The sequence below is a fragment of the Diadema antillarum genome, unplaced genomic scaffold (genome assembly GCF_040938485.1).
Source record: "Diadema antillarum isolate AM-2024a unplaced genomic scaffold, OU_Dant_1.0 seq00000106_RagTag, whole genome shotgun sequence".
NCBI lineage: Eukaryota > Metazoa > Echinodermata > Echinoidea > Diadematoida > Diadematidae > Diadema > Diadema antillarum.
Window position 1 is genome coordinate 406,391 of NW_027271192.1, and position 25,417 is coordinate 431,807.

Below are 25,417 nucleotides of genomic sequence, written 5' to 3' on the forward strand. Positions count from 1 at the left end.
GTTTGTTCTCATTCAAGGGCAAATCGAAAGAATATTTGATATCCATGCAACTGTAGATAATATCTCTTTATTTCTGCCCCCTCTCTCTTTCTACTTGATACCTATGTTCTGTTGTAATTATTAGCACTCCATATATCTATTCATATACCTCTGTTGAGAATTACCCACAATGCAAAGAACATTAGTTTGCACTGGTCTATCATTCTAGAATTCCTTACCATCTGAAATTAAAAATCCCCAAACTGTTCTCATTCAAGAGCATAGAAAGTATTTTGATAATACGATATGCTAATATGGATAACTCTCTTTATATTTCGGCTCCTCTCTCTATATTGCTATTACGCGCCATTATCAGTGTTCTATTGCTGATTGTGTTCTTAGCACTCAATATAATCATGATAGTCATTATTTTCATGAATATCTTAGGGTAAAAACGGCTGCATCTATAGTATGATAATCTCTATTGAAGATTGTTTTATTTTAATGTATATATAGAATTACCTATAGTTACTATGAGAAAAATAATAAGACATAGCAATTCTAGCATAGAGAAGGCAATTATCATTGTGTACATTTCCTGTACTTCTGGACATTACTGTGGTATGCAAACTATGACGCTTCTTTATTCTTCCATGACAATAATCATTGTAATCTTTTGCCAGTTCACGAAGAATATCTTATGCTATGAATGTATTTTTCTTATTTTTATTTTGTAAGGCTGTTTCATTGTTTATCATGTATATGGATATTTGGAAAAATAAATCAAATTAAATCAAATCAAATCTTGATACGCTTATAATATAATTATTCTCCTTTTCTTTTACGCATTCATTATTGATGCAACCATGCAAGTCATTTGTTTATTTCCCGTGTTGTCACGCTTTCGATAGTAGTAATTGGTACTATTTATTCAAGTGTATAGCTCACTGAATCATTAATCGTTATTGACTATTTTCTTCGTAAATTATCTATTCATCCATCCATTTGTTGATTCACCTCCTTCCAAAACATGCAGGCTTGCAGGCTATTCGATTATAGACTTTATACTGTAGTTATATACCTCGAACATTTCGACTTGTCATTGTATTTGTGTGTATTTCCGTAAAAAGAGATATAGGCCTATATAGAATAACTCATATTAAGCCTTAGTTTTGGTTAGGTTTCTACCATTTTTTAATGACATAATGAAAAACCTCTTATGAAATGTGTTGTAAAGAGCATGTAATGCAAAGAGGAATTCAACGTTTATTTGATTAAAATCGATTTTGATATGGCTGAGATATCCAAAACAGAGCGATCCTAATAAAAGGTGCAGGGACCCACCTTTTATTATGGTTGCTTTGTTTTACTTTGTTTTTGGAGGTCTCAGCCATTCCAAAACTGATTTTCATCAAATAAACTTTGAATTAATCTTAGAACGGTATGGTCTGTACTATACTTCATAGTGGTTCCTTGGTATTTCGCAAAAAGTTAAAAGCCCAATCTAATCGCCACCAATACTGTTAATAGGGGGAATTATAGTGTGATACATAACTCTATAGGGGATGCATGAGTTGCTATATATGCATGCCTGATAATATTTACTCCAAAGAGAATGTTCAATAATGAATAACTGGCAAACAGCTATCAGTAATGACAACGTTGATTAGCCCTCTGTATCAGTGCAGCCCACATTCCGGGATTGGAAACGAGTTTAATTTCCGGTCAATTTGCCCCATTGGGTCAATTCCCTGTAATCGTGAACGTTGGAGAAAATTAAATTCCGAATGCGGAGTGATTGATTTAATCTGGCGATTTTGAGCTTAGGTATTCACTTCTTCCCCAAATCAAATTTTATAAACCTCCATGAGAACAATGTAAAACTACTTAGGGCTTAAACGAATAATAACAACGAAGATAGCGTTTACCTGACAGGGGTACATCGACAATAGGCATAATAGATATAAGATAGATAAATAGAGGCGTAATTCCTGCTGATCATTATACAATAGCACTCATGGAAATGTGATGAAATTAAGGTGGCATAAGATTATAGTGAAAACTATAAATTTATATAAGATCAATGCAATAAATGTGTGATCTTGAATTCTTTTTGTACCAATCTCACTTTAAATAAGCCCTGATAAGAAGAAAGGAAACTTCACAAAATTATCCCTCTTCATGGCACTGTTTGCTTTCATTTGCCCTTGAAAATACCATGGCTGTGTTGACGCCATGGAATCCCTCTTGCATAACGATACTACATGAGGCGATCTGGAGATGAAGGGAACGGATATGCACAATAGGCCTAGATGATGTTGATTTGTGTTGATTCATAAAAAAGATCATATAATTACGGCAAATGGGGGAAAAAAGTAAATACGTTGTGCCATGGAATAGGCACCATTCAATAATATTTTTTCTACACAGTATCATCTTTTTTTTTCAGGATTACCTTCCAAATCAAAATCCTATCAAATGGTAATAAGCTACCAATCACTGATAAGTAGGCCTACCAACTAGATTCAACAAAATACATCAATTGGAATTCACCTTATTGCTGATGGCTTGCACGTTTCCCTGTAATATATTTTCTTACCTATGGAAACATGACCTAAAACAAGTTATGCTCAGTGTCATCCCACGGTGTTTGATTGCTCATTAAGACGCACGCAGAACATGAAAAGCAATGCAGACAGCGCATTATCAACATGATGCTATATATCTGTTACAGCCATGTCGGTTTCATTTCAAACGATTGCTTACCATTCAATCTCTTGTCATGAATAGTATGACTGTAAAAATTCTTGTGTTCGTTGTTTTCTTTACTCATGCAACAATAATCGGACATAATTGGGTGAATAAGTGGTTAAAATGGTTGTACTAGATGACCCTAAATGAAGAAGTGGAAAGGCCATAAAAACTTTTAAAATGGGGTGGTGGTAGAAGAAGTGCTGGATGAGGGTAATACATAGAACTCCCACGGAACATCTCTACTTTCTCATTTCCCTTTAGATAACATTAATTCGCGGTATTTTCTCAGGATTCGCAATAGGTGAGAGAAAAAAAAAAAGACAATGAACTTTCAATTTCAGACAGGCAAACAACAAAGGCTTCCAGAACAAGTAAGTGGAGCGGACTAAAATTACGAGTGCTTTTGACAGGTCAGGGCTGGTGCTTCGTTCGCCATCAACGCGAGGCGTGCTTTTCGCGTGCGTGTGTATTGCACATTCTGCTTGCAGCCAAGCTACCAGGGCCCCCACCCTCTCGAAGCCGTCACCCCGCACCACCCAACGCAGTGTGTGAGCTTGCTCTTCGAGAGAGGGAGAGACGAGCTTGGCCCGAGACACACGAGTCGCGTGGGGGCATTTGCTTACCATCAGTGTACATCTCAATCTGTCTGTAAATGCTCGCTGCACGTCACCGCGATAAACGAGAAACACGCCTTGGAAGGAAGCGATTAATTTCGTTTTGTAGGAGTAGAGATTAGGGATATCATAACACAGTTATTCTGACGAGAGCAGAGATTATAAACACATGGACTACTGGACGACGTATTGGCAATAACGGTTTGTTTTTGCACAGAAATCGTGTGCATTGTCGTCTGATTCGTAAAGATTGTGTGATTGCTCAAGCGTGTGGAAGAAAGAAAAAAAATTGCACAAAGATTTGACGCACGTGTGAACACGATTTGCTTGGCTGAGTGTATCGAACCCATGCGAAGGAAGTGGACAGAAGTCATCGAAAAGTTGCTTTGGACAGAATCTTTTGCATCCTAGGAGCAAGATGGGGAAATTGTTCAGCAAGAATCGCCAGTATGACTTAAAAAAATCGGACGAGTCAGCCACCACTGATTCTGGTAAAAATGGAGGAGGTGTCAAAGTAACATCAGTGACTCAGGGTGACGACAAACCAGACGAGCCGGTAGCGGACTCAGCATCACCAACTGATGCGGCGGCAGATGCAGCTGCCAAGGTATAAATTAATTAATCTTCTGCAAGGGGTGTCTTTTACTTTGAAGACTTCATATGCCAATAAAATATGCAATAGGACCTATATGTCTGTATGTAGTATTTCTACTTCAGTTTTCTTTCGTACAACGTATTATTGGATATCTCATAGCATTGTCAGGTCTGTAATATTGCCAATTTTAAACTTAATGGTCATCTGATCTGGATTCCGTGCAGATTGTCTTCTAAAAGGTCCTCATGAGTCGTGGTGTTAACACGTGATATTTGTCTTTCCTTTGTTTTCAGCACATGATGGATATCTGCACATCAAAATTCTTTGATTGTTTAAGCATTGTTAGACACCCATTGTGATTTGTCCATTTCCATCTCTTCTCAAGTCACGATTTGTTTTGGACAGACAATAGCATGAGGGTCAGAGAAGAAATAATCCTTGGGGTAGCAGCATCTGATTTTTTTTTTTACTTTATCTGTGTTTGTCTTGAATCAATCAGTGCCAAAGCACTAGATTACTCTGGACTGTACAAACAGTTTTTCCCCCATGATGTACTGTGTAGCAAACCCCTCGTGTACCTTTCTCAGTCCCATATGACTTATATAATGTATGGACACACATTGGTAACTAATGGGGAATGTGAACCATTACACTCTTGTCATCTTCAAGAGACAAATTTTTATTATGAAATATGAAAAGAACTGAGGTCAAGAAAGCTACCACAATTTGCAGTTTAGAATATTTGGTGATTAGATTATGTGTTGTAACATTCTATGGTGACATTATACATGTACACTTTGTAGTTGCTACTTTTACTCCCCCCCCCCCAAAAAAAAAAAAAAAAAAAATGAAAATGGCTTCACAAAAGGGCATAATGTTAGACTTCAATTTGAATAATCATGTATCATTCATATTCTCTACATAAGGGAGTAGACTGTTTTGTTAGAAGTTTAATCAAAGCTTTCCATTAATGAAAAACTTACATGCTAGACACATGTTTGGTAATATGGCAGTTTGTTTAAAAAAAAACTTGCAAAGATTGTACATCTAACTGTAATTGAGAGTGGAGACAAGCAGAATACTACTACTGGATATATTGATGTACAATTTGAAGGAAAAAAAAAATGCTCCAGGCAATTTAAAACCAGAAACTCTCTTTTTTCTTTATTTAATTTTTTAGTGTCAGCAAATGTTATCTTGATCAGTTTTCCATCAAGATTTTATTCAGGGCTATGATATTAGTCATGCAGTTTCATCAGACAGTATTCGTTAACGTATTTGATATATTTTTCCAATTATGGTACCTCTTTCTCTCATTTTGCTCATATATCTGAATTTTGAATGCCAGTGGCTGCCTCAAAAACATAAAAAGCTTTTACTCACCTTTTGAAATGTCTTGTCGTTTTCAGCTAGTCAGGAAAGTACAGGTGTATGAGTTACACTCAGGACTGGAAGATTTCGCAGAGCGATGAATCAGCGTTAATCACTGATTGGCTTTTAGAAGCTTCTGAAGATAATTTTGAGTCACCTCTCAAGCGGGATTAGCTATGTTCTGTAAAGATGACAGGCAGTGGTGGTGGGGTATATAAAGATATACCATTGTTTTTGTCATTTATAAAGCTTGAATGAAATCAAATGGTGATTGGTATCTAGATTTTTTGAGGATTCTAGATAGGTGACCCAATAAACCAATTACAAATAGTAGCTTCATCTTTTTCTTTTTCTTTTCACCATCAGTGTTGAAAGAAGTCCACATGGGCAAATTGTACGAGCAGGTCTTCAGGTCTTTATAGAGACTCTCTGTGCGAAACTACATGATCATATGAAATACCATTTCAGTAAGAGAATGCCAAGTTTATTAGGTAGTGAAAGGAAAATATCATAGTGTCGTCAACATTTCTTTTTATCAAAATTCCAGTGACTGTATGTTGTTCAGTATATGATGTGAGTGCAATACCATAGAGATTTGCTGACCATTATTTTACAAGTGCTGTCAATCAGATGCTCTAGCAATTAGCATTGTATGCTAGTGAAAGACTTGGCATTCGCTAAGAAGCTGTGCGGATGTTGTCAATAACAAATGATTAAAAAGCAAAATTTGTTCAGCAAAAGGAACCTCAGTATCATCCTATCCACAGCTGATGTCTGAGTAGTTTTTTTTTAATCTTTTTTTAACCACCACTACCACCACCATCAAATGAATGAATGAATGAATGAATAAATAAATAAATAAATAAATAAATAAATAAATTAATTAATTGATATTAAATAAATGGATTATGAAATAAAAAATGAAATCTGATGATATTGTAGGGCCTACTTAGATTTCACGAGTCATAGGAAGTGCTTTTATCATGAGTGAGAGTCCATGAAGTTTTTAATCAGTGAAAGGACAGGTTATTAGTATTCTTGATGATGACCAGAGACTCAGAGTAGGTCACTTTCAGAATGGTTGTGACTCATGTTGTATTCCTACCTCCTTTCATGGAGCTGTGATTACCAAGGGCATTGCATGTGTTGAGTCAGTGTGGAATGTCCAGCAGAGGCCATTAGTGGTGTTGCACCATTCTCCCAATCCTTACCCCCCCCCCCCCCCCCCTTTCAATAGCTGGAAGCTCCATGTCTCTCATTCCAGGTATTGATGACATAGCATGTTCAGTGTAGATTGGTTCTCAGATGTTCCTGATTCCACAATGCAATCTAAGACATCAAAGTCTGCAAGAGTATATTGGTCTATTTGATCTGAAATGCGTAATGAGGCAATTTTGTAGGCCTGTCTATTTCACTGTTTTCAGACCTCCAACTCTTTGAGTGCTCTTGAATAATTTCATGTTTGATTTATTGTAGCTTCATATCACATCATATTCATAGTTATATTCTGATGTCATGTCAAAGGCATTCATTAAAAAAAAAAAGTTTCATTTTGTTCTTGAAGAAGATGGAGCTGTGCAGTCACACTAGCAGCAGTGAAATACATTGTATGTGAAGTACATGGGAAATGTTTTGTGCTTTAGTATAGATTGTATGACCCTTGCTTGGGCTGCAACATACATGTAGCAGTACTTACAGGGTGGATTGACCTGTGTTTTATGCCCCTAACTGGCCTCCAGCGTACAACACTATACAAGCATCTTCATGCTGTGTTACTCTGTGGCACACGCTCACCTCTATTCCAGTGCGGTTTGACACAAATATGCCAAATATCTTGAGACACTCCTGAAAATTTACTACACTTTTATGCAGTGGGTGACTGCAAAACTTGGGGGCATACCTCAAAGGGTCAAATGGGAAGGGTTATTTCAAATCTCCATTTTACAAGCCAATAATTCTGCTTTCACTCTTCATTTCTGCTTTTCTTCAGACTGATGGACTTTTGTTGGTTTGTTTCAGGCATTCTTCAGTGCAGTATTCATACTTTAATCTTTTTACACTTAAATATTTTCCAAAGCAATGGAAGTTGCTGTGGAGACAGTGTACTGTATGCCATGTTAAAGGTCTGCTTTCTTCAGATAACAGTAGAAATTGTAGTCAACACCACCTTGATAGCCATTTAGTTTTAGCTACATTATGTAGAAAGGATGAATTATGAATGCACTTGGCATTTCATGGAAGTTTTTAGTGGTTTGTAAAGGAAATAGCAAAATCAGGGAAAAGGAAGTCACTTGTGGTATTTTAGTATACCACGGACACAGAGTTAAATTTGAGGTAAGGCCAGTTTCATATTCTTTACTAAAAAAGCAAACAAAACAAGACAAATTTAAACATTCATGTTTGCTGGCATTTAATTCGTGAAATTCATGAATTCTCGCACCTTTCCACTCATAACAAATTATGGGATATTATCTAATCCTTTAGAAATGTGTAAATCTGTTTAGTAGGAGAGATAAACAGGATTACTGCCTTTGTGAACAAGGTCCAAGTGTCAGTCAGTTGCAATGAGGTCTAAGTGAGTTTAAACTGTTGCAATGATATTTCATGTGTGATTATGTAATGTGTGTCTCAGACAGCTACAGTAACTCAATGTCCTTTCCAAAGTGTCTACTTAAAGGAGATTGCCTGAAAGAGGCAACTTTTCCACTCGGGCATTGTCATTGTAGGTCACTTTTCAAATCTGTTCTGTTTCATTTGTATGCTAATTGAGCCCCGGTGGTAGTTACGTAGATTGTAAACAGCTTGTATGTATTATCCTTGATAGACTCCCCTAATTTGCATGCAAAGGAATCTTAAAGGGATCAGGCAGATATCCAATTTATATTTATGTTCACTAAAAACAGTATTGTGTGAGATGTTCATTGAAGAGGTTAGAACAGAAAAGAAGGCTTGGCATTCAAATACTGTTTAAAAAAAAATGTTTTGTTGTGACTTATTCAATTTTTGTATGTTTTTATTCTGTTGAAAAAAAGAATAATAATTTGCAAAATTAATCATACCCAGCAGAATATGAAAATTAACCTGCACAAAAATGTCCACCTTTACAGTAGGTTGTATTCCTAAGGCCTGTTGAATTACCGTCAGATGGTCAGCCAAAAAAGAAGCATCAATGGAAGCTTTGAAGAACATTATCATATTCACAGGTATTTTCCCCCATACAATGGAATAGAAAGCACTCTGCCAGTAGTTATTAATTCTCATCATTGCCATTAGGTGGTTTGTCATCACATAGTGACTTTTCACTCATCATTATAATCACATTTCATATGAGGCTCATGATAGCATTTTATCTTGCTGGACAAGGACTTTCTGGATAAGAGGAAATGAAGTAGACTGCAATGCTATTAAAAAATTGTGAAGTAAGAAATTGTGAATTTAAATAGAATGAGCATTTAGAACTTGCTGTCATGTAACATGTGACATAGCTATCTTGGTTTGAATCAAGAGTAAACCTTTGCATTGCAAGGAAATACAGCAAGAGCTAAGTATAGTCAGGGGGTGTTTCACAAAGAATTAAGTAAATCTTAAAATTTAGAAACACTTAAAATTTGGTATGCCACTGATTTCCTTAAGTTTTATCAGCCTTTCAGATCTACGTCAATTTTTTGAATGAGAATAGTATACAGAACAAATCTTTTGTTACCTATTTTATTTATTTTTTATTGATGGATGTATGGAAAAAAAAGTCTCCAAAATTGTCTGTTCTTATTAGGAACTTAGAATACAATTGAAGACACACCCAGCAAGGCAGCATACAAAAATTGAAGTTGATTTTAACTTTCAAGATTGGTTTAAATCCTTTGTGAAATGCCACCCAGGTAAGAAGATTGAGCCACGAATTCAAGTAAGCCAGTCAAAAGTGTATGGAATGTGGGAGGTATTCAGTCTGAAAGAAATATAGACCTTGGGAAGATTTATTTGACAAGTTTTACATCCTATCAATCAAGTATTTTTGATTGATGTACGTGCAAAATTAGAGAAGTTCCTGCAAAAGGATTTGTTTAGAAATTACTTTAAAAAAAAAAATTAACATTCAAGGGTTCTTTACCCAAATGGTAAGTTGTCATACAGTAATAAACAAAGTTAAGAAAGATAATCACCAACCCAACACCATCTAGGTACACAAGTTTCCAGTTTTACGAGTCTGTATTCAAGAGGACTTTGAATGATGAATATCTTAAACCAGCCCATAAACAAACTTTTCTTAAATATTTTGCTGTGTCAAGCACCACTGAGCTTTGATAATGCATTGTATGTTTAATACTTGTAGCTACATAACAGAAAATGCTGTGAACATGGAGCATTCCAGCTTACACTTACTGCTTAAAGAGATAGTACAGTTTTGGTTGAGATGAAAATTGAGCTTTTAAATTTTTGCAAGATACCAAGAAAACACTTAAGATATAGTACAGAGCATACCATTTTAAGAGGAATTCAAAGTTTATTTGATGAAAATCGGGTTTGGAATAACTGAAACATTCAAAAACAAAGAAAAACAAAGCGATTGTTACAAAGTGTGGGTCCCACACTTTATTGGAATCGCTCTTTTTTGATATCTCAGCCATTTCAAAACCAATTTTCAACAAATAAACATTGAATTCCTCATAAAATTGCATGCTCTTTTATATTTTATATGAGATTTCTCATTATCCCACCTGAAAATGGTAGAAACCGGAAATTAGGTCTCAACCAGAACTGTACGATCCCTTTAAACATGCATACGTTTGTCATCTGATACTAAATCACAGATTTGTTTTTGCTATGTCTGAATCCCATGATTTATAGATTGCTTTATAGTCTCATGAGTTAAAATGCTCTTTGAGACATAGATTGGATTATTTACTTCCAGTCTGGACTGAAGAGAATCGTTTGAGTGTTTTTGTTTTGGTTTGGTTCTTTTTTTTTTTCTTCACGACTGTAGCTTGGCTTAATGGTTATGAACAGAAGTGGTGTCTGCTAGACTTTGCACGGTCTCAATAAAACCATATTTACAGTAATACTTCAAGTCAAGTACGAGTACCAGAGAAATGAGCATTTCTCAACTGCAAACCTGTTGTTATTGATGCTCTGTTTGTACAATTACAAGTGTTTGGTTCAATATGATAGTCACCTTGCTGTGATTAATTCCTTGGAAATTGGAAGGGCTTCCCAAACAGAGTGCCATGCTCGTCTTTAAAAGGAACTGATTGCCAGATATTATGGATCTGTGGTGTGTTTATTTGTTTGTTTGTTTATTTTTTTCAATCTGAAGATGGCTTGATAGCTCATATTCAGCTGCACTAGCTAGTCAATCTTCATTCGCTTCCCATCGCAGTACAATCACAGCTAGTGCATGCCTGCTAGAATGTAATTGCCCATCAACACATTTGTGCACTGAAGCGTGATGGTATGATGTTACAAATCCTATTATGTAAAGTCAAGGATGGCCAAAGTAAGTCCTAACTGCTTGATAGTCATCTCGCAATGGGGCTGCTTGCAAGAGCCTGTAATGTGAGCATTTTCTAAACCATTACTAGGGTTCCCAAATATATTCTGAGTTAGGCCAGCCTTCACAATACATAATTTCCCCACAATACAGTCCCCTCGAAACAAATGTAATACCCCTTTCAGTAGCTCCGTGGTGCGGGCCAGGCCTGAGCTAAATCGTGAAATTTTGGGTTTATGAATGGCATGGGCCATTTTGGCCTGCACAAGGCTTGGGCTATTTTGGCACTGCTGTAGGCTAGCACCAGGAGTGGGCCTAGCGTTGACCAAAGGGTTTATGAACAATAGCGCACCAGGCTCCGGCCAAAATTTGTTGCTTGGTCGAAGGTCATAATTTCCTGAACATGCCTTTGCTGGAACGCATTTTTAATTACCATGGCATTTATCCCTTACGTAGCAGAGTTCGTGAATGGGTCATGGGAAAAGTAGCGAGGCTCTGCTATTACTGTGTACGCCATATATTTTGCGAGTCTAAATTTTTGCGAATCGGGAATTCCCAACGATTTCGCGAGTGGTTAAATTCGCGATCATGGAGTCTACTGAATGGAGAAAATACATGTGTACGTCACATCCACATCGGCATCAGAGTCAATATTTTTGCGTGTCTTTAATTTCGCGAATAGCACCTGACTCGCAAAATTCGTGAAAATAAAAACCTCGTGAAATATTTGGCGTATACAGTATAAGTTAGTGATCTACTGAACATAATTTTTACTTCTTGGCGTGGGCTATTGTAGCAGGGGCCAGGAGCTGACCAAAAATGCCTGAGTTACTAAAAGGGGTACTAATGTTTGAGAATCATCGTTTCTCAAGTTTGCATTATCAACCAGTAATTAAAGGGTGTCAAAGAATACTCAAAGAGCTTTAACTACCCACACAGAGATAAAAAGTAAAAAATATTCTATCTGAAGGAACTTGACGACAGAGCAGTTCAAGGTCATGTAGCACACAGTTATCCACAGTATAAATATTCACAGTAGGCCTATATGGGAAGCATTGAAGTGTATGGTTTGATTGATTGACAGAATATATTTGATAGAGTTTCAGGGTTTATGGGGTTTTCAATGCCTTTTAAAGTATAATGCTGGTGGAATCCACTCAGAGGAATTCACAGTGATTTGTAGAATGGAAGGTTACTGTGATTTGTAAATGATAAAAAGAAACAGGCATTGACCCAATACGATTTCAAACCCAGGAAGAATCCCTCACCAGTACATGTTGATGCATGTGTTGTAGCTTCCCTACCAGCTCATTTATTCATGCAAGTAAATATTAGTGGCACAATATAATTTACACCCCACCAAAGGAACACTCACTGGTACGTGTCTAATTGACCTCTGCAGTTAAAATCAAGTTTCTCTGGAGTACTGATTCATCCCAAGCTATTGTACCAGCCATGGATCACTGCACAGAAATGGTTCATCTGAGAAGAAGAAAATATGAATTGATCCCGTGACAGTGTCACATGAACAAAGGTTTGAAAGTGCTTTTCAGTCACTGCCAGGACTTTTGAACAAATCATATGTGGGATAACAATTTCGAAAATTCTAGCTTTGTGTGTGTGTGTTTGTGTGTAAGTGTATGTGTTTGTGTCAACATCACGTCACATTTTGAAAATATTCAAGTCACTGTAAAATGTATAGGAATAGTTAATACCGGTATCTTGCTCCAAATTAAGACATTTATTGGCTGCTATACCTCCAATATTTTATCATATACTGACTGCAAATGTCACATGGTCAATGCTTTTTAGTCTACAATTAACCATTAAAATCTAGACTATTTTGAAGGGAATCAATTTCTATCAAAATTGTAGGGAGAACACTATGGTTGTAGATTTGATGGCAAACAGTTGTGAATCAATGTGCTGCCATTGATCAATTTTCACATTCCCCCACACTCCCATCTGTGCTGGACTTTGATATGGATAGAAACGGTTTCAAAACATGTTTTTGCATTTCTCCCCCTTTTTTTTTTTTCGGGGGGGGGGGGGGGGGGGGGGGGGCTACGTAGAAAGAGAAATAATGATTAGGATGAAGGAAGCATTTCTATTCGACACAATATCCATAGTAAAACAGAAACTTGAAGTGCAAACAATAACTGAATATTCATAAATGAAAACAGACAGGAAATTATACTTCCTGTTTGTGTAGCAGTGAAACTCTTCTTTGAAAGATGTAATACTTTCTGAAGTCAGTTTATGCAAGATAAAGGTCAAAGCACCTCTTTGTAATTACCAAGAACACTGTCCCCCAGCTTTCTCACTGTATTACTGCGTGATTCGCAGTCGATGAATACTCAGTGAAAGAAATGTGTGTAGAGATGTGTTGAAACCATTAGAAGCCAGACTCAAAGATCAACAATAGGACCATCTGCCCCAGACAGTTTAGATAAATGCCAGCCAATGGGCTAAGGAGATATATCTAGCCCATAGCGGAGAAGGCATTGAACTGTGTACCATGATGTCTTATCTCCAGTTTTGTCTGCGGGTTGGATTGACTTTGTTTTATGGTCATAAGGGGAAATGATACCTGGTGAGAATTATCAAATGGAATCAAATGAAGCTGAATTTAAAGAATGATAAATGTTATGAATAATTGACAATAAAGGAGAAAAGTTTATTTCATCGTTCTGACATTTTTGGATTTAGCATACTGTTGTTAAAGTTGAAATTTTTGTGGTATGGAAATTTTCGCCCATTTCGCATGATAGGAAACTGGCGCAAATACAAAAGCACATGAATATTTTTGCATGTTATATGTACCATTATGTAATGTCTTGAATTTGCATAATTAGAAACATGCAAAATTCATCTTACTTGGCAGAGCGCAAAAAATTACTTGCACGAAAATATCCAATTTTACAGTAGTATGGATGATTTGCATTTCATACATCTAATCATAGCTCTATATACTTTTCTACGTGAGATATACTATGGCATTTCCTTGAAAAGATTGTTCTGACAAGAAATTTATGTGAAGGAAGTTTTTTGAAATTGCTCATCATATGAGTGATTTGTTTCTTTATTTTTAGCTTACTTGAGCCGAAGGTTCAAGTGAGCTATTGCAATCGCTCTTCGTCCGGCGTGCGTCGTCCGGTGTGCATCGTGCGTCGTACGTTGTGCGTCGTGCATAAACTTTTTACATTCTCATCTTCTTCTTGAGAACCCCATGACCAATTTTCACCAAACATGGCAGGTAGCATCCCTAGGGGGAAAGGATCTCAATTTGCTCAAATGGGCACCATGCCCCACCCGGGGGATCGGGGGGGGGGGGGGGGGGGGGGGGGGAGGCCCAACCCGCCCCCAGTAAGGAATCTTTAAAGATTTTCTCTAGAACCAGAAGTGATTGAGCTATATAACAAGTTAATACAATGTGTCAGCATATTGATGACTGATGAGTTTGTTCATGATAAAATCAGGGATGCCCCCCCCCCCCTTGGGGACCCAAGGGAATGGGGTGAGATGGGTCCAAATGGTGATGAAAATTGTACATGTTTATAATCGTTGAAAACCCCTTGATGAATATTCACCAAACTTGACAGGTAGCATGCCAGGAGATTAAGATCTTAATTTGTTCAACAGGGTACCATGCTCCTGTGGGGGCCCCTAGGGGGCCCAATCCCCCCCCCCCCCCCCCCCGAACATTAATGAATATTTACAAATCTTCTTCTCTAGAATCAGAAGTGATAAAGCAAAGTTAATACCATCAGTTTGTACATTGATGACTTTTGTTTCCAAGTTTGTCATTGCACATCCAGGCCCCCCCCCCCCTTTTGAGTGGGGGGGGGGGGGGAGGGATTCATATGCAGACCTAATTTATTAAGGAATATTCGATAATATTCTTCTGTAGAATCACATCGTCTGTTGAGAATGAGAAGGGCGTTAAGTGGTCTTGAACACTATGGGTTTAGTGGCAACTTAACGCCCTTATCATTCTCAACCGACGATATGTGATAGAGCTTTAAGTCTTTTTTTTTCTTTCAAATTGCATATTCCAACCTTATACAAAATACGATGAACTCGGCAGGTGATTTTACCAGTGTGATGGAATATGCAAATGGACACCATGCCCACAGCTCTCAAAGCTACCCCCCACCACAAGTTTCCAATGTTCTCAGTATAAAGAGTCTGCAAGAATGCATGGAAGGTGAACTTGCGATACTCAGGTGAGCGCAAGACCCCTGGGTCTCTTGTTTACAGTCTTGCTCCTTATTTGTAGTCATGGATGTGCAAGTGGAAAGTTTATGTAAAAGATGCCATGATGCAACGTGGCAATGAGAGCCATTTTGTTAGTTCCTATTTGATGCCATGTAGACGAGTTATAGGCATGCAGTCCTAACCTTCTGATGATGTCTTTTATTCAAACTGTTGCTAAGTTATCTTTATACCTGCGGCAGGACATGGGTAGGTAGGTCTTGGGAGCCATTTTCTTGTCATAATGGGATCTTATAATTTCAAGACAGAGAACAAGACAGATTATTAGTCTTAAATGTGATGTGAAATACATATGTTTACCAATCTCCACTTTTCAATAGTATCTGGCGTAACTACAAGACATGAATTTGGATGTGGATGCCTCTTTGTGAAGTTGTATGATCAACAAGACACAAAGAGCTTCAGATACTTATATCATGAGGACATTTAGCGTACAAAGGCTTTCATGCTAACATGTACACTGATTAATACACATCATGCCTACACCGTATTACTGAATTGTCACGACTGGTAGCGGTACCATACACTGTTTTCACAACGTGCATTGCATGCAGTGCAGGCTGACACATGGTGTAATGCTAGCCAGCTAATGTGTACGTGCCCTTTGTTCATGACATTCTGTCCTCATGTTTGGAATTAGGTAGATGTTAAAGTGTAAGTATTGATTTCGGTAGAGAAATATGTTATATATAGAAATATGATAAAAATTTCCCCAGAGTTTTTGTTTTCTGCAGTATGTTGCATCATCTGACAAATGTTTCATAATTAAAAGCATTTAAAACGTGTTATCTATACTGATGATGACCACTACCACCAAGTAATTGATACTGAGACTTGGCAGTTATGAATGTGAATGTGAGTTTTCCAAGATGGCATATCAGCTATTTATAGTAGTGTCTGAAAGGAATTCACTGACTTATTTTGGCTTTGTCTTCAAAAGTTTATCTGTTTATACACTTACACAAGTTTACAGAGTAATGTCTTCCTAAATTCAATCATGGAATGAGAGTAAAGCTTTGGCATGTCTTTCAATGACATAAACTCTCCTTTGCCAATAATCTAGCTCTTTGTGTAACATGCAGTTAAGCCACTTATACAAGATCAGCCACAGAAATGTACTCCTCCAGCTTGCGCTGTCTGGAATTCTTTATTAGATTTCTACATCATTGATTAGAGCTTCCCTCCGCCTTAATCACTCATTGTATTACAACACTCCCTTTCCTGAATGTGGGGGAGGGAAATATTAAAGGGCTTCTTCTGCCAAGTTTTAAGACTTAAATAATTCAAGAAATCATTCTGTGAGATTTTGGGATTATCCACAGAAGGAAGCATTGAAAAATGCAAAATGAATGAAAGAAAACTGATGCCAGTATAATTTGTTTGTGCTTAAAGAGATGCCGCAAAAATTTTTTCCACTTTATGTGTAGTCCATTTGTAGTATTTTTTTTTGTGTGTGTGCGGTATTTACCAAGTAGTGTCAGAGGATATGTCACATTCAACTTTAATCTTTGTTTTGTACTCTCAAAGTTTCCATGTAGCTATGATACCTGACCTTTGATGATATTGTATTGAGTTCTAAATGTTTAAATGCTGTATACTGGTGCCGGTTCTATAAAAGCTGGTGTAATCATAGTAGTTAATTGCAGTTACTTGTGCAGCATCTAGTAAATAATCAAACCTGTATGAGCATTGTAATCATCGTCATGGTAACCACAACCATAATGATTTGTAATTAGTGCAAATGTACCTTTGAGGTCTTTCATGTAGAGCCGAAGCCCCACCTTCCTTCTAGTGATGAAATTGCAACACTTGCCCCATTTATGTCATCAAAGCAGGCTGTAGACAAACACAATGTACCTGAGCTTGATAAGCCAAGCAATGTAGACCAGTTGCCATTATCTGTGTAAGGTCATAAGATACAAACTCAGTTGTTTGCCTGAATATGTGTATGGAAGATAAAACTTCTATTACTTGCAAGTGACTCTATTGGATAATACATGCGTGAAATAAAATGATTACAACATAAATGTACTCTTTTATATTTAGGCAGGGAGGTGAGACGCACCTCCGTGATTTAGGGTACGGCAGGGCATATGATTATTGACAGCCAGTCAAAGTACAATTTACCCCTCGTTCACACATCCGTCATAGACCAATTCATCCCATGAGAAAAGAGAGCAATTGACTCATCACAACTGTCCTATGACTTGTCAGTCATGAATTGAAATGACAAATTACCCCCACACAGGTGCACCAAACCTTGCTAGTATGAGGCACCAGCTTCAAGTAAATCCACTCTCATTCACCATCTCTCTGTCCCTTCTCTTTCTCCTCCCACTTCTGACAATCAGAGTAGTTTCTAATGCCAATCTCTTATGAGACCTCTTTTCTGTGAGGATACTTTAGTTTCCCTATTGTCTCTCAATGGGACCAATGACAGATGCCTGGACATTTGATAGACATCATTACCTGCATATGTGTGATGAGATATAAAATAATTCAATATATTTTCTCTTTTCTTACATTATAAAGGAGCACTTGACTTGCTTCTTGTAGAAGGGGTGGGGGTGATGTTATCCTTAAAGAGACATGTCAAGTCATGAAGTGCCCTTTTATCATGCAAGAAAAGTGATAATATGTTGAATTTTCTATCTTCTGTAATTAATTATTGTTCTATGCATGTGACGTCACAAACTATAGAGATGGTGGCACTGAAACTTCAAAAATGTTGTAACTTTTAAACAGATGGTCTGATTTTCCACTGTAAACTTTCGCTGATGTGTTTACCAATACTGCAGCATTCACTCACTCCACACATATATCAAGGTGAACTTGTCCTTTAAAAAGAATGTACAGTATAGTCCCCCCTCCCCCACTACACCTTTCTGCATTCATCAAATAGCAGTAATATCAGTGGCATGCTCATTGAGAGTTTAAAGATCTGAAAATCCATTCAAACATTTTTTAAAGGCATGGTTGTTTCATTTGTGCTACATTATCAAGATGGAAATTTCTACAATTCATGACATCACTGTGGTAGAAAGGTAAAAAGACAATATAAATGGACTTTAATACACAAAATATTTATTATTATTATTTTCATTTTTTGTAGAAGAACAAAAGAGCACATAACCTGACTCTTCCAGAAGGCATGGAAAATATTTGCCTCAATGTATTCCATCAACAGACTAAGGGAATGTGAAATTGTCACACAACATGAAGATTTGAGTCTGCTTTTACAGTGTATTCTAAGTAGGATTTTCCCCCCTTTGGAATTTTAGCCTTAATATTCTCTCATGGTTCCAGAAATGAGCACAGAAATTAAAAAGAAAAAAAATTAAGAATTCGAGTTTAATGAGTTGGTATGTAGCAAATGTTCATTAAAACTGTGTACATGGCTAAAATGTATTTAAAATGAATGATTTGCCTAATCTCTAATTTCCTCTCATGCAGTGCCCTATTAGAAATTTGTCAAAATTTGCTGTGAAGTAGGTTGAACCTCATTAGATGCTGTCTGGATGTAATTGTTAATGGATTAATGGATATTTCTTTTCACTAGAATGTGTCTTAAAGAGTTGCTCTGTAAGGTATGGCAATCAAACAGAATGTAATCAATTTGGTTTAGATACGGTGAACATAATGTACAATGAGTAAACAGTATACAGTGTACATCAGTAGCATTAGAGATGGTGCAATGATATTGTATAGTCGGAGTATGGGAAAATCTATGTCACGAATTGATTGTTGATGTGTACCTAAAGTGAGTAATAATATGGTAATTATATTCTTAAATGAGAAAAGTGCAGAAGATATGTGTGAAGGCAAGAAATAAAAAGGAAAGTGTCATGTTTTTAGCAATTACAGTGGACATAGTTGAAGAAAAAGTATGGCAGCTAGTCTACATTGTGTCTTTCAAAATTGTGCATGGCTAGTATTCAGAGGATCGCAGATCTATATAAAAACATTATGGAAGCTGTCAGATCCTTGCCCAGTGGTTTGCCTGTATCAGATTCACTGCAGTGCTGTGACAGCTGTGCAGGTTCCTTTATTGTTGTGGTCTTTCCAACAAGAGCTCTTGATCAATATTTCCCACCGTTCCCACGCATACTGTAGCAAAGCTTTCAACTCAACTCATGCCTGCAATAGCAAGGTGATCGAAAGCAAAGCAGTTTTCGAGGGAATGTGTTGCTTTCTATTTCTCATCTTCTCTCTATCTCTCTCGTGATTCTATCTTATGTTTTGCCCATCTCTTCTCTAACATCTCTCCCTCTCTCTTGTAATATATATATCACATTGTTGAGAGAGGTGCCTACTACATAAATGGAGCTTGAGAAAGAAAATACACCAGGTCTGCAGGGCACAGCAGGAATCTACAGAAATTTTCATTTGGTTTAAATGAAACTAACCTGGAAGAATTGTAAGAATGCAATGTATCCCTACTTCTGTTTGGATTCCGCGGTTATTAGTGAACAGTGTGAGTCCTCATTGATGCTAAGCAAAATATGGGCGAGTAACAATTACCCCTCTTGACTGTATGTTGTAATGTGGGCTGATTTAAATTTTCATTTTTTTTTCCCCCCTTGGTTTGCCCGGCCCTAGATCCAATCACAAAGCTTCAAGTTCTTAAATGGTCAAAAGTAGAAAGGGTCCAACTAGGCAGTGCCCAAATCTTCCCCACTCTTCATCTCCTTCCACAAACGCGAACATAGGAGTTGTTTTTTGGCAGACTTTCACAACTTTTCGTGCATTGACATTGTCACAAAGTGTTTATCCTACACTTATTTTCAATGGATGGGACCAAGCCTAAAAATGCCACAGATGTACAGGTAATTTGATTTCCTTTTTCACTGTAGTAGAGACACAAGATGTAGTGTTCTTTGTTCGCAGCGTTTTTGAGAATTCCTGACCATGTTGGATGTGAATGTCTTATCGTTGGTAGGTTTGGCATGTGCACAAATTGACTAATTATCCTCCATATCAGAATGTATGACTCATTTACCATGTAGTTAGTTATTCACTAAAGTTGAAATGCTTTCTGATAGTTGCTGTACAGGAGTAACAGCTATAATGTCTGATAGATTTTTTTAAATTTGATTCTGTATGATCTCTCTTTGCTAGTGTTCTTTATTTTTTTAAGACATCATCCTTTGATGATGGTTTGCTACACATTCTGCATGAAGTTCTTTTTCATATTCAGATAGTAGCCGTAACAGTTAAAATTGATTATGTGATATTTTTAGCAACAGAATATGTGAACTTCGAAAAGGTTTTATTGTTTTGTGTGTGTGTTTTTAGTTTTTCGCAAGGTCTGCTGCAGTGTTCTGTTTTCAAGACTATTTCGTTTTTTTAATCACTAATTCTTGTATTGAAAGTCACGAATTTGATTTTTTTTTTTTCGAAGGGGGGGGGGGGTTATTTTTGCAATTGCTAGCATCAGGTCCTATATTTGATCTTGTTTTGCCGCCACCTGGCTTGGCTGTCCAGGCTATCTTGTAGTTCTTTGTCTCATTACTTTCTTGCTGCAGCTGTGCAATTATCCAGTGCTGTTGCTCCTCCATTCTATCTTGATAGGTGATGGCTTTGGGGATGCTTTTTTTGACATCCCGTATCACATCATACAACTTCTCCATCCTTGGTGAGGAGGGATGGAGCTCTGCGACATTTTCCTTTCTCTCCCACCACGAATGCATTTCCTCAAAACCCGTGGGCATTTTGCCAGGATGTCCACGCAATGCTGGAAAAACTCTTGTTGGCTGTTCAGAGGAGGGTTGGTGGCTGGGTCCCCCTCTGTCCAGGAATGATTGATGGAGATTGCCCTACCCATAGCTTTGTGTGTGTGTGTGTGTGTGTGTGTGTGTGTGTGTGTGTGTGTGTGTGTGTGTGTGTGTGTGAGTGTGTACGTCCAGCATTCCAAGGGTGTCATAGCCATGTGTCATTGGGGGTACATAAAGCATGTTGGAATGAGATGCAAAAGAGGCCAACCTTTGTGTATTGGACAAAAAGTCTTGATTAAAGGGCTTTAGTTTTACACCAAGAGTGCAAATTGACACATATGATTAGGCCTACATTTTTACATGCCATTGTTTACGGATGTGGTATTTAGGGCCTGTTGGCAAATATACAACATGAACAACTGTTACTAGAAGTACTGTTTGTTATGTAGGTACATGTAACATTAAAAAAAAAACAATGATATTTTGGCCTACCCCTGTGTTTTGTAATATTTCATGGACAGCTAATATACATGCAGTCTGAAGGCCAACTAAACATAGCAAAACATACGTGTAGCTGTCTGGTCACATCACGGAGCATACTGTAAAAACACAATATTTTCGCAGCATGAAATTTTCGTGAATTGGAGCCAATGGCCTTTTCCGCAGCATGAAATATTCGTGATGCTTCTAACATTCAATGTGTATAGTGTAGACAAGAACTTTCACATGCATTTTAATCTTAAGAATCTTGGCTCTCGCGGAATTCGCAAAATTAAAATGCACTCAAACATTCCTCATTTTACAGTACATTGGCTCTATGGTCACATGACCCTGAGATTTACCATTTGTCTCAATTTTCAGTAAAATTTTCGGTGGAGTGTTTTGCTGTAAACCCTTTCGGCATACAAATGAAGATGGGTTGCAATGAAGGTTGTGCCTCTTTATAGAATGATGCACCCTCCAAGGATATAGACGTTATTTGAAGCCCAAAGACCTCTAATCCTCGTAAAGTAGGGCCGTAGTTTTTATTTGTACATCACCAGTTTTAAACCCGAAGTAACCAAAACGAATGTTATTTCACTCATACAGAACTTTGCTTTATTGATGTTTCTGTAGAACTTAGATCAGTACAAATGCCTAGAGACACAGGCACTATTCTTGTCTGTATGATGGTGGTACTGGTAGCGGTATTCTGATTTTAGTTTGAATCTCATTGTTCCTGTTTAAATTGTTATGATCTGTCAGTATGTCAGCAAAAAGGCAGTATATGCAAGGGTCAGAAAAGCGAAAGGTTGTGGATTGTGTTTGCAGTTTCTACACACCATGCAAAGGTCTTTTCAATGCCAGATAGTTAAATGCAGGGCCTTCATGCCATGACTTCGTGATAGTCCACTTATTCTTTAAATACTCATTTCATATTTGCTGGGAAAAAAAAAAGAAGGAAGATTACAGTGAAAAGTCTATATCTGCAAAAATAACATTAACTAACCAAAGACCTGTTGTTGTTTGTTATTGAAAACACAATAGATTTGTACATCCCATGCTTTGATGTACATGCATTGAGGAAATTATTCAAAATGGCATGCCAGATGTTGGTGGTTGTATGTATGCAAGTTGTACCTTAAATCCATCTGACAGAACTGTACAGTTAGTTCCGTGTTTTCATAGCATATTTGGCCAGTAACACACCTGAATCTAGGCTGTGCCTGAAGATGTTTAACTGCATATGGCTGGTTATGTATCAGTCAAGTACCCAGAAGAGGTGGTAAGTGAAACTCAGACAACGTGACCAAATGGATCAGATAGCAATCAAGTGGTCTGACCATTGAAGCCAATTGACTGGTCAGTGCCTTGTATGTGTAGGCAAAGTTGTGTAGACTAATGGTTAACTTAGAGCTAGATAGTAACTCAATGGTCAGCCTTTGTTACAAGAAGATACATGCAACAAGGAATTAACATCAGCATGAGGGTTATCATCAGGTCTCATATTATCTGTGAAACATACCTTTGATCGGAGGTACTTATTTCTGCTTAGAGTTACTGAGGTACATGTTACAATTTGCATGACGGTAATACCAGTACATTTAAAGTTGTATAGGGGAGAGATTCAGATGCATTTTTCTGGTTTATGTATTCTTTTTTTTTTTGGGGGGGGGTGTTGTCATTTTGTTTGCTGAAGAGTAGAATCTGCACTTCATCTTGATTTTAAAAAACCTAAGGAACTTTCAGGGAATTACTGCAAAAGCTGAATGTATTAGCAAAGATTGCTTCCAGACTCTTTGGATGTAACCTTTGTATAGGATTGTTAATAAGTTGAATGTAACCCCTGGAAGATTTTCCACAGGGCAAGGAATGGTACAGAAATATTCAAATATTAGCAGAGCTGTGAGGTGTATTCACTGCAGAGAGAGAACACTGCATAGGGAAGGCAAACATACAATCATGCTTGTCATCATGTAATGTCCACACACTAGTCCTGGCCATATTACGTAAGTAATCATTGTAAACAAAACTGGACAAAGGTCAATGTAGCTGAGGGGTGCGCCACTTCAAACTTTGGGAGTTTTTGGCCAACAAGGTACCATACAAATATAAAAATCTGGAAACATGAGGTTTATCAAACTGTGCAGTACTTAGTAAGTTGACATGTCTGTATGAGGTATAGTTGTACATGTAATGAAAGATCTATTTCTATGGCAGTTATACTTCAAACTCATCATCATAAAGGTGAGCTACATGGATAAAAGTCTTGAAATGTATCTGAGGTATAGGTGATAGTCAACATGTGTATGACTTTTCATGATATGCTCTCTGTGTATTTGAATGAATCAGATTCTACAGCTTCTGTATGTAGGAACATTTTTTTTCCCTTTTTTCTGTTTTAGTCTGTGATATTTCAGTGTTTTGGAGAAACAAAAGTAGAGGATTATGGAATATTTTTGGTTTGTCATATAGAACTTTGGGGATTTGCTGCCACTGAAACACAGCATGTAACATGTTTAACTCCATACTATGTGTGTGCCAGGCTACAAATGCTTCGTAGATAATGCTGTGTTGATGGTATAAATATGGTCCTCTGACAAGCAAAACTCACTGCAGTACAAGGGCTGTTGGTTTTGAAAACTTCTTCAGTTAATTACACTGAAAGCTGGAATACTTTTGATATAAGGATTTCCTTGAATCGTTGCCAAACAGGAAGTACATCTCAACCATGAAACATGATCTCTGCGTGTCGCTACTTGCTGCTGAAAATGAAGATATCATATTTTATCTCTTGTAAACAAAACCTAAAGTCACATGATGCACCCTTGTCAATAGCATAGGTAGACATGGCATGTGTGAAAATTCTGTGAAGAGGAGATTTGGAAATTAAGACTGAAAGCAGTCAAATAAAAAGTTACTGATCATGAAATAATTAAGCCCAATTGCTAAAGAAATGGAAGAATATTCATCAGATATTGATCTTTTTAGTCAACATAATCGTCTTTATGGTGTTGCTATGTTTCAAATGAAAAGCCAGCCATTTCAGAAATGTGTTGGTTTTAATTCTGATCATGATAATAGAAAGATATCTTACGCACACACATCATCTAAGTGAGAAATAGACTACTCTGGCATACAATATATACTACCAGTAGAAGGAAAAGTTCTCTAAAGGTCAAGTCTATATTCAACACAGTTTTACCTGTGACTAAACATTTGCACAGTATCAGGGAGCTTGTTTTTCAATCAGTTCTCAGATGCATTTTTAAAAAAAAATCAAGTTTAGAATTTCCTTTTGAAAACCACACAATCGTTTGTCACCATCATTCTTACAACAGTAATATGACAGTCATTACTGTTACAGTGGTTGTATCTTTCTCAAAGTTACCCATGTAAACCCATTAAAAAAGAGCATCGCTGTTTTTGTGTGAATTACATACTTGTGTAGTATAGTAAATAACCCTCTTTGGAATTAGTATGTTATAGTCGTAAATATCTGCAGTCAGTTCCATGTTTTCAAATGGAAATCAAAGATGATGTTCACTTTTTATCTTATGCAGTCTTTGCGGTGCTGTTCTTCTCGAAATTGTCAATTCTGAGTTGTAAATGGAAACCAAAGATGTTTGCTGTTAATTTAATGCAATCATATCTATTTTAAGGGGGGATGTGACACACTTCCTCAGAAATTTATGATCCTTAAGGATGAAAATGTTCAGAACCATACAGCAGTTTCATATGAAATATACATTATTGCTATAGATTACACTATTATCTATACACCTAAGAAGCCCCAAGAACTCTTGAGTAGGCCTACTCCTACAAGAAAGCAGTAGAGGGGCCCCTTTTATCAGCTAGCATGTATGCCTCCACTTTCCTGAGTGCAGATAAAAGAGGCTTATGGCCTGGAGATAAGACTAATCAATCATACAACTCCTCTTCACCATCTACTGGAGATAGTGATGTAGCAGTGCTGTGGTGGAAAAGGATAGATTAGCCACATCACAGAGGTTAGTCTTATGATATATGGCATGCCTGACATGTACTGTTTACTCAGTCCTTTCAAGTCTTGTCTTACCTATCAAAGGCTGTGCTCCATTCATAGACTGACACACAAGGTTGTTAAACTGCGTGCAAAATAGAACACTCC

General features: G+C 37.2%; 1 protein-coding gene across 1 annotated transcript in view; it reads left to right on the forward strand.

Annotated features, from left to right (window-relative positions):
• Positions 1 to 3,231: 3,231 nt before the first annotated feature.
• The window catches only part of LOC139726963 (uncharacterized), a 68,836-nt gene continuing 46,650 nt past the window's right edge, over positions 3,232 to 25,417 (forward strand). Inside the window, exon 1 of the mRNA XM_071637951.1 lies at positions 3,232 to 3,954. Within this exon, the coding sequence (XP_071494052.1) occupies positions 3,766 to 3,954 (189 nt within the window). The 5' untranslated portion in view covers positions 3,232 to 3,765. The remainder of the gene's footprint in view (positions 3,955 to 25,417) is intronic.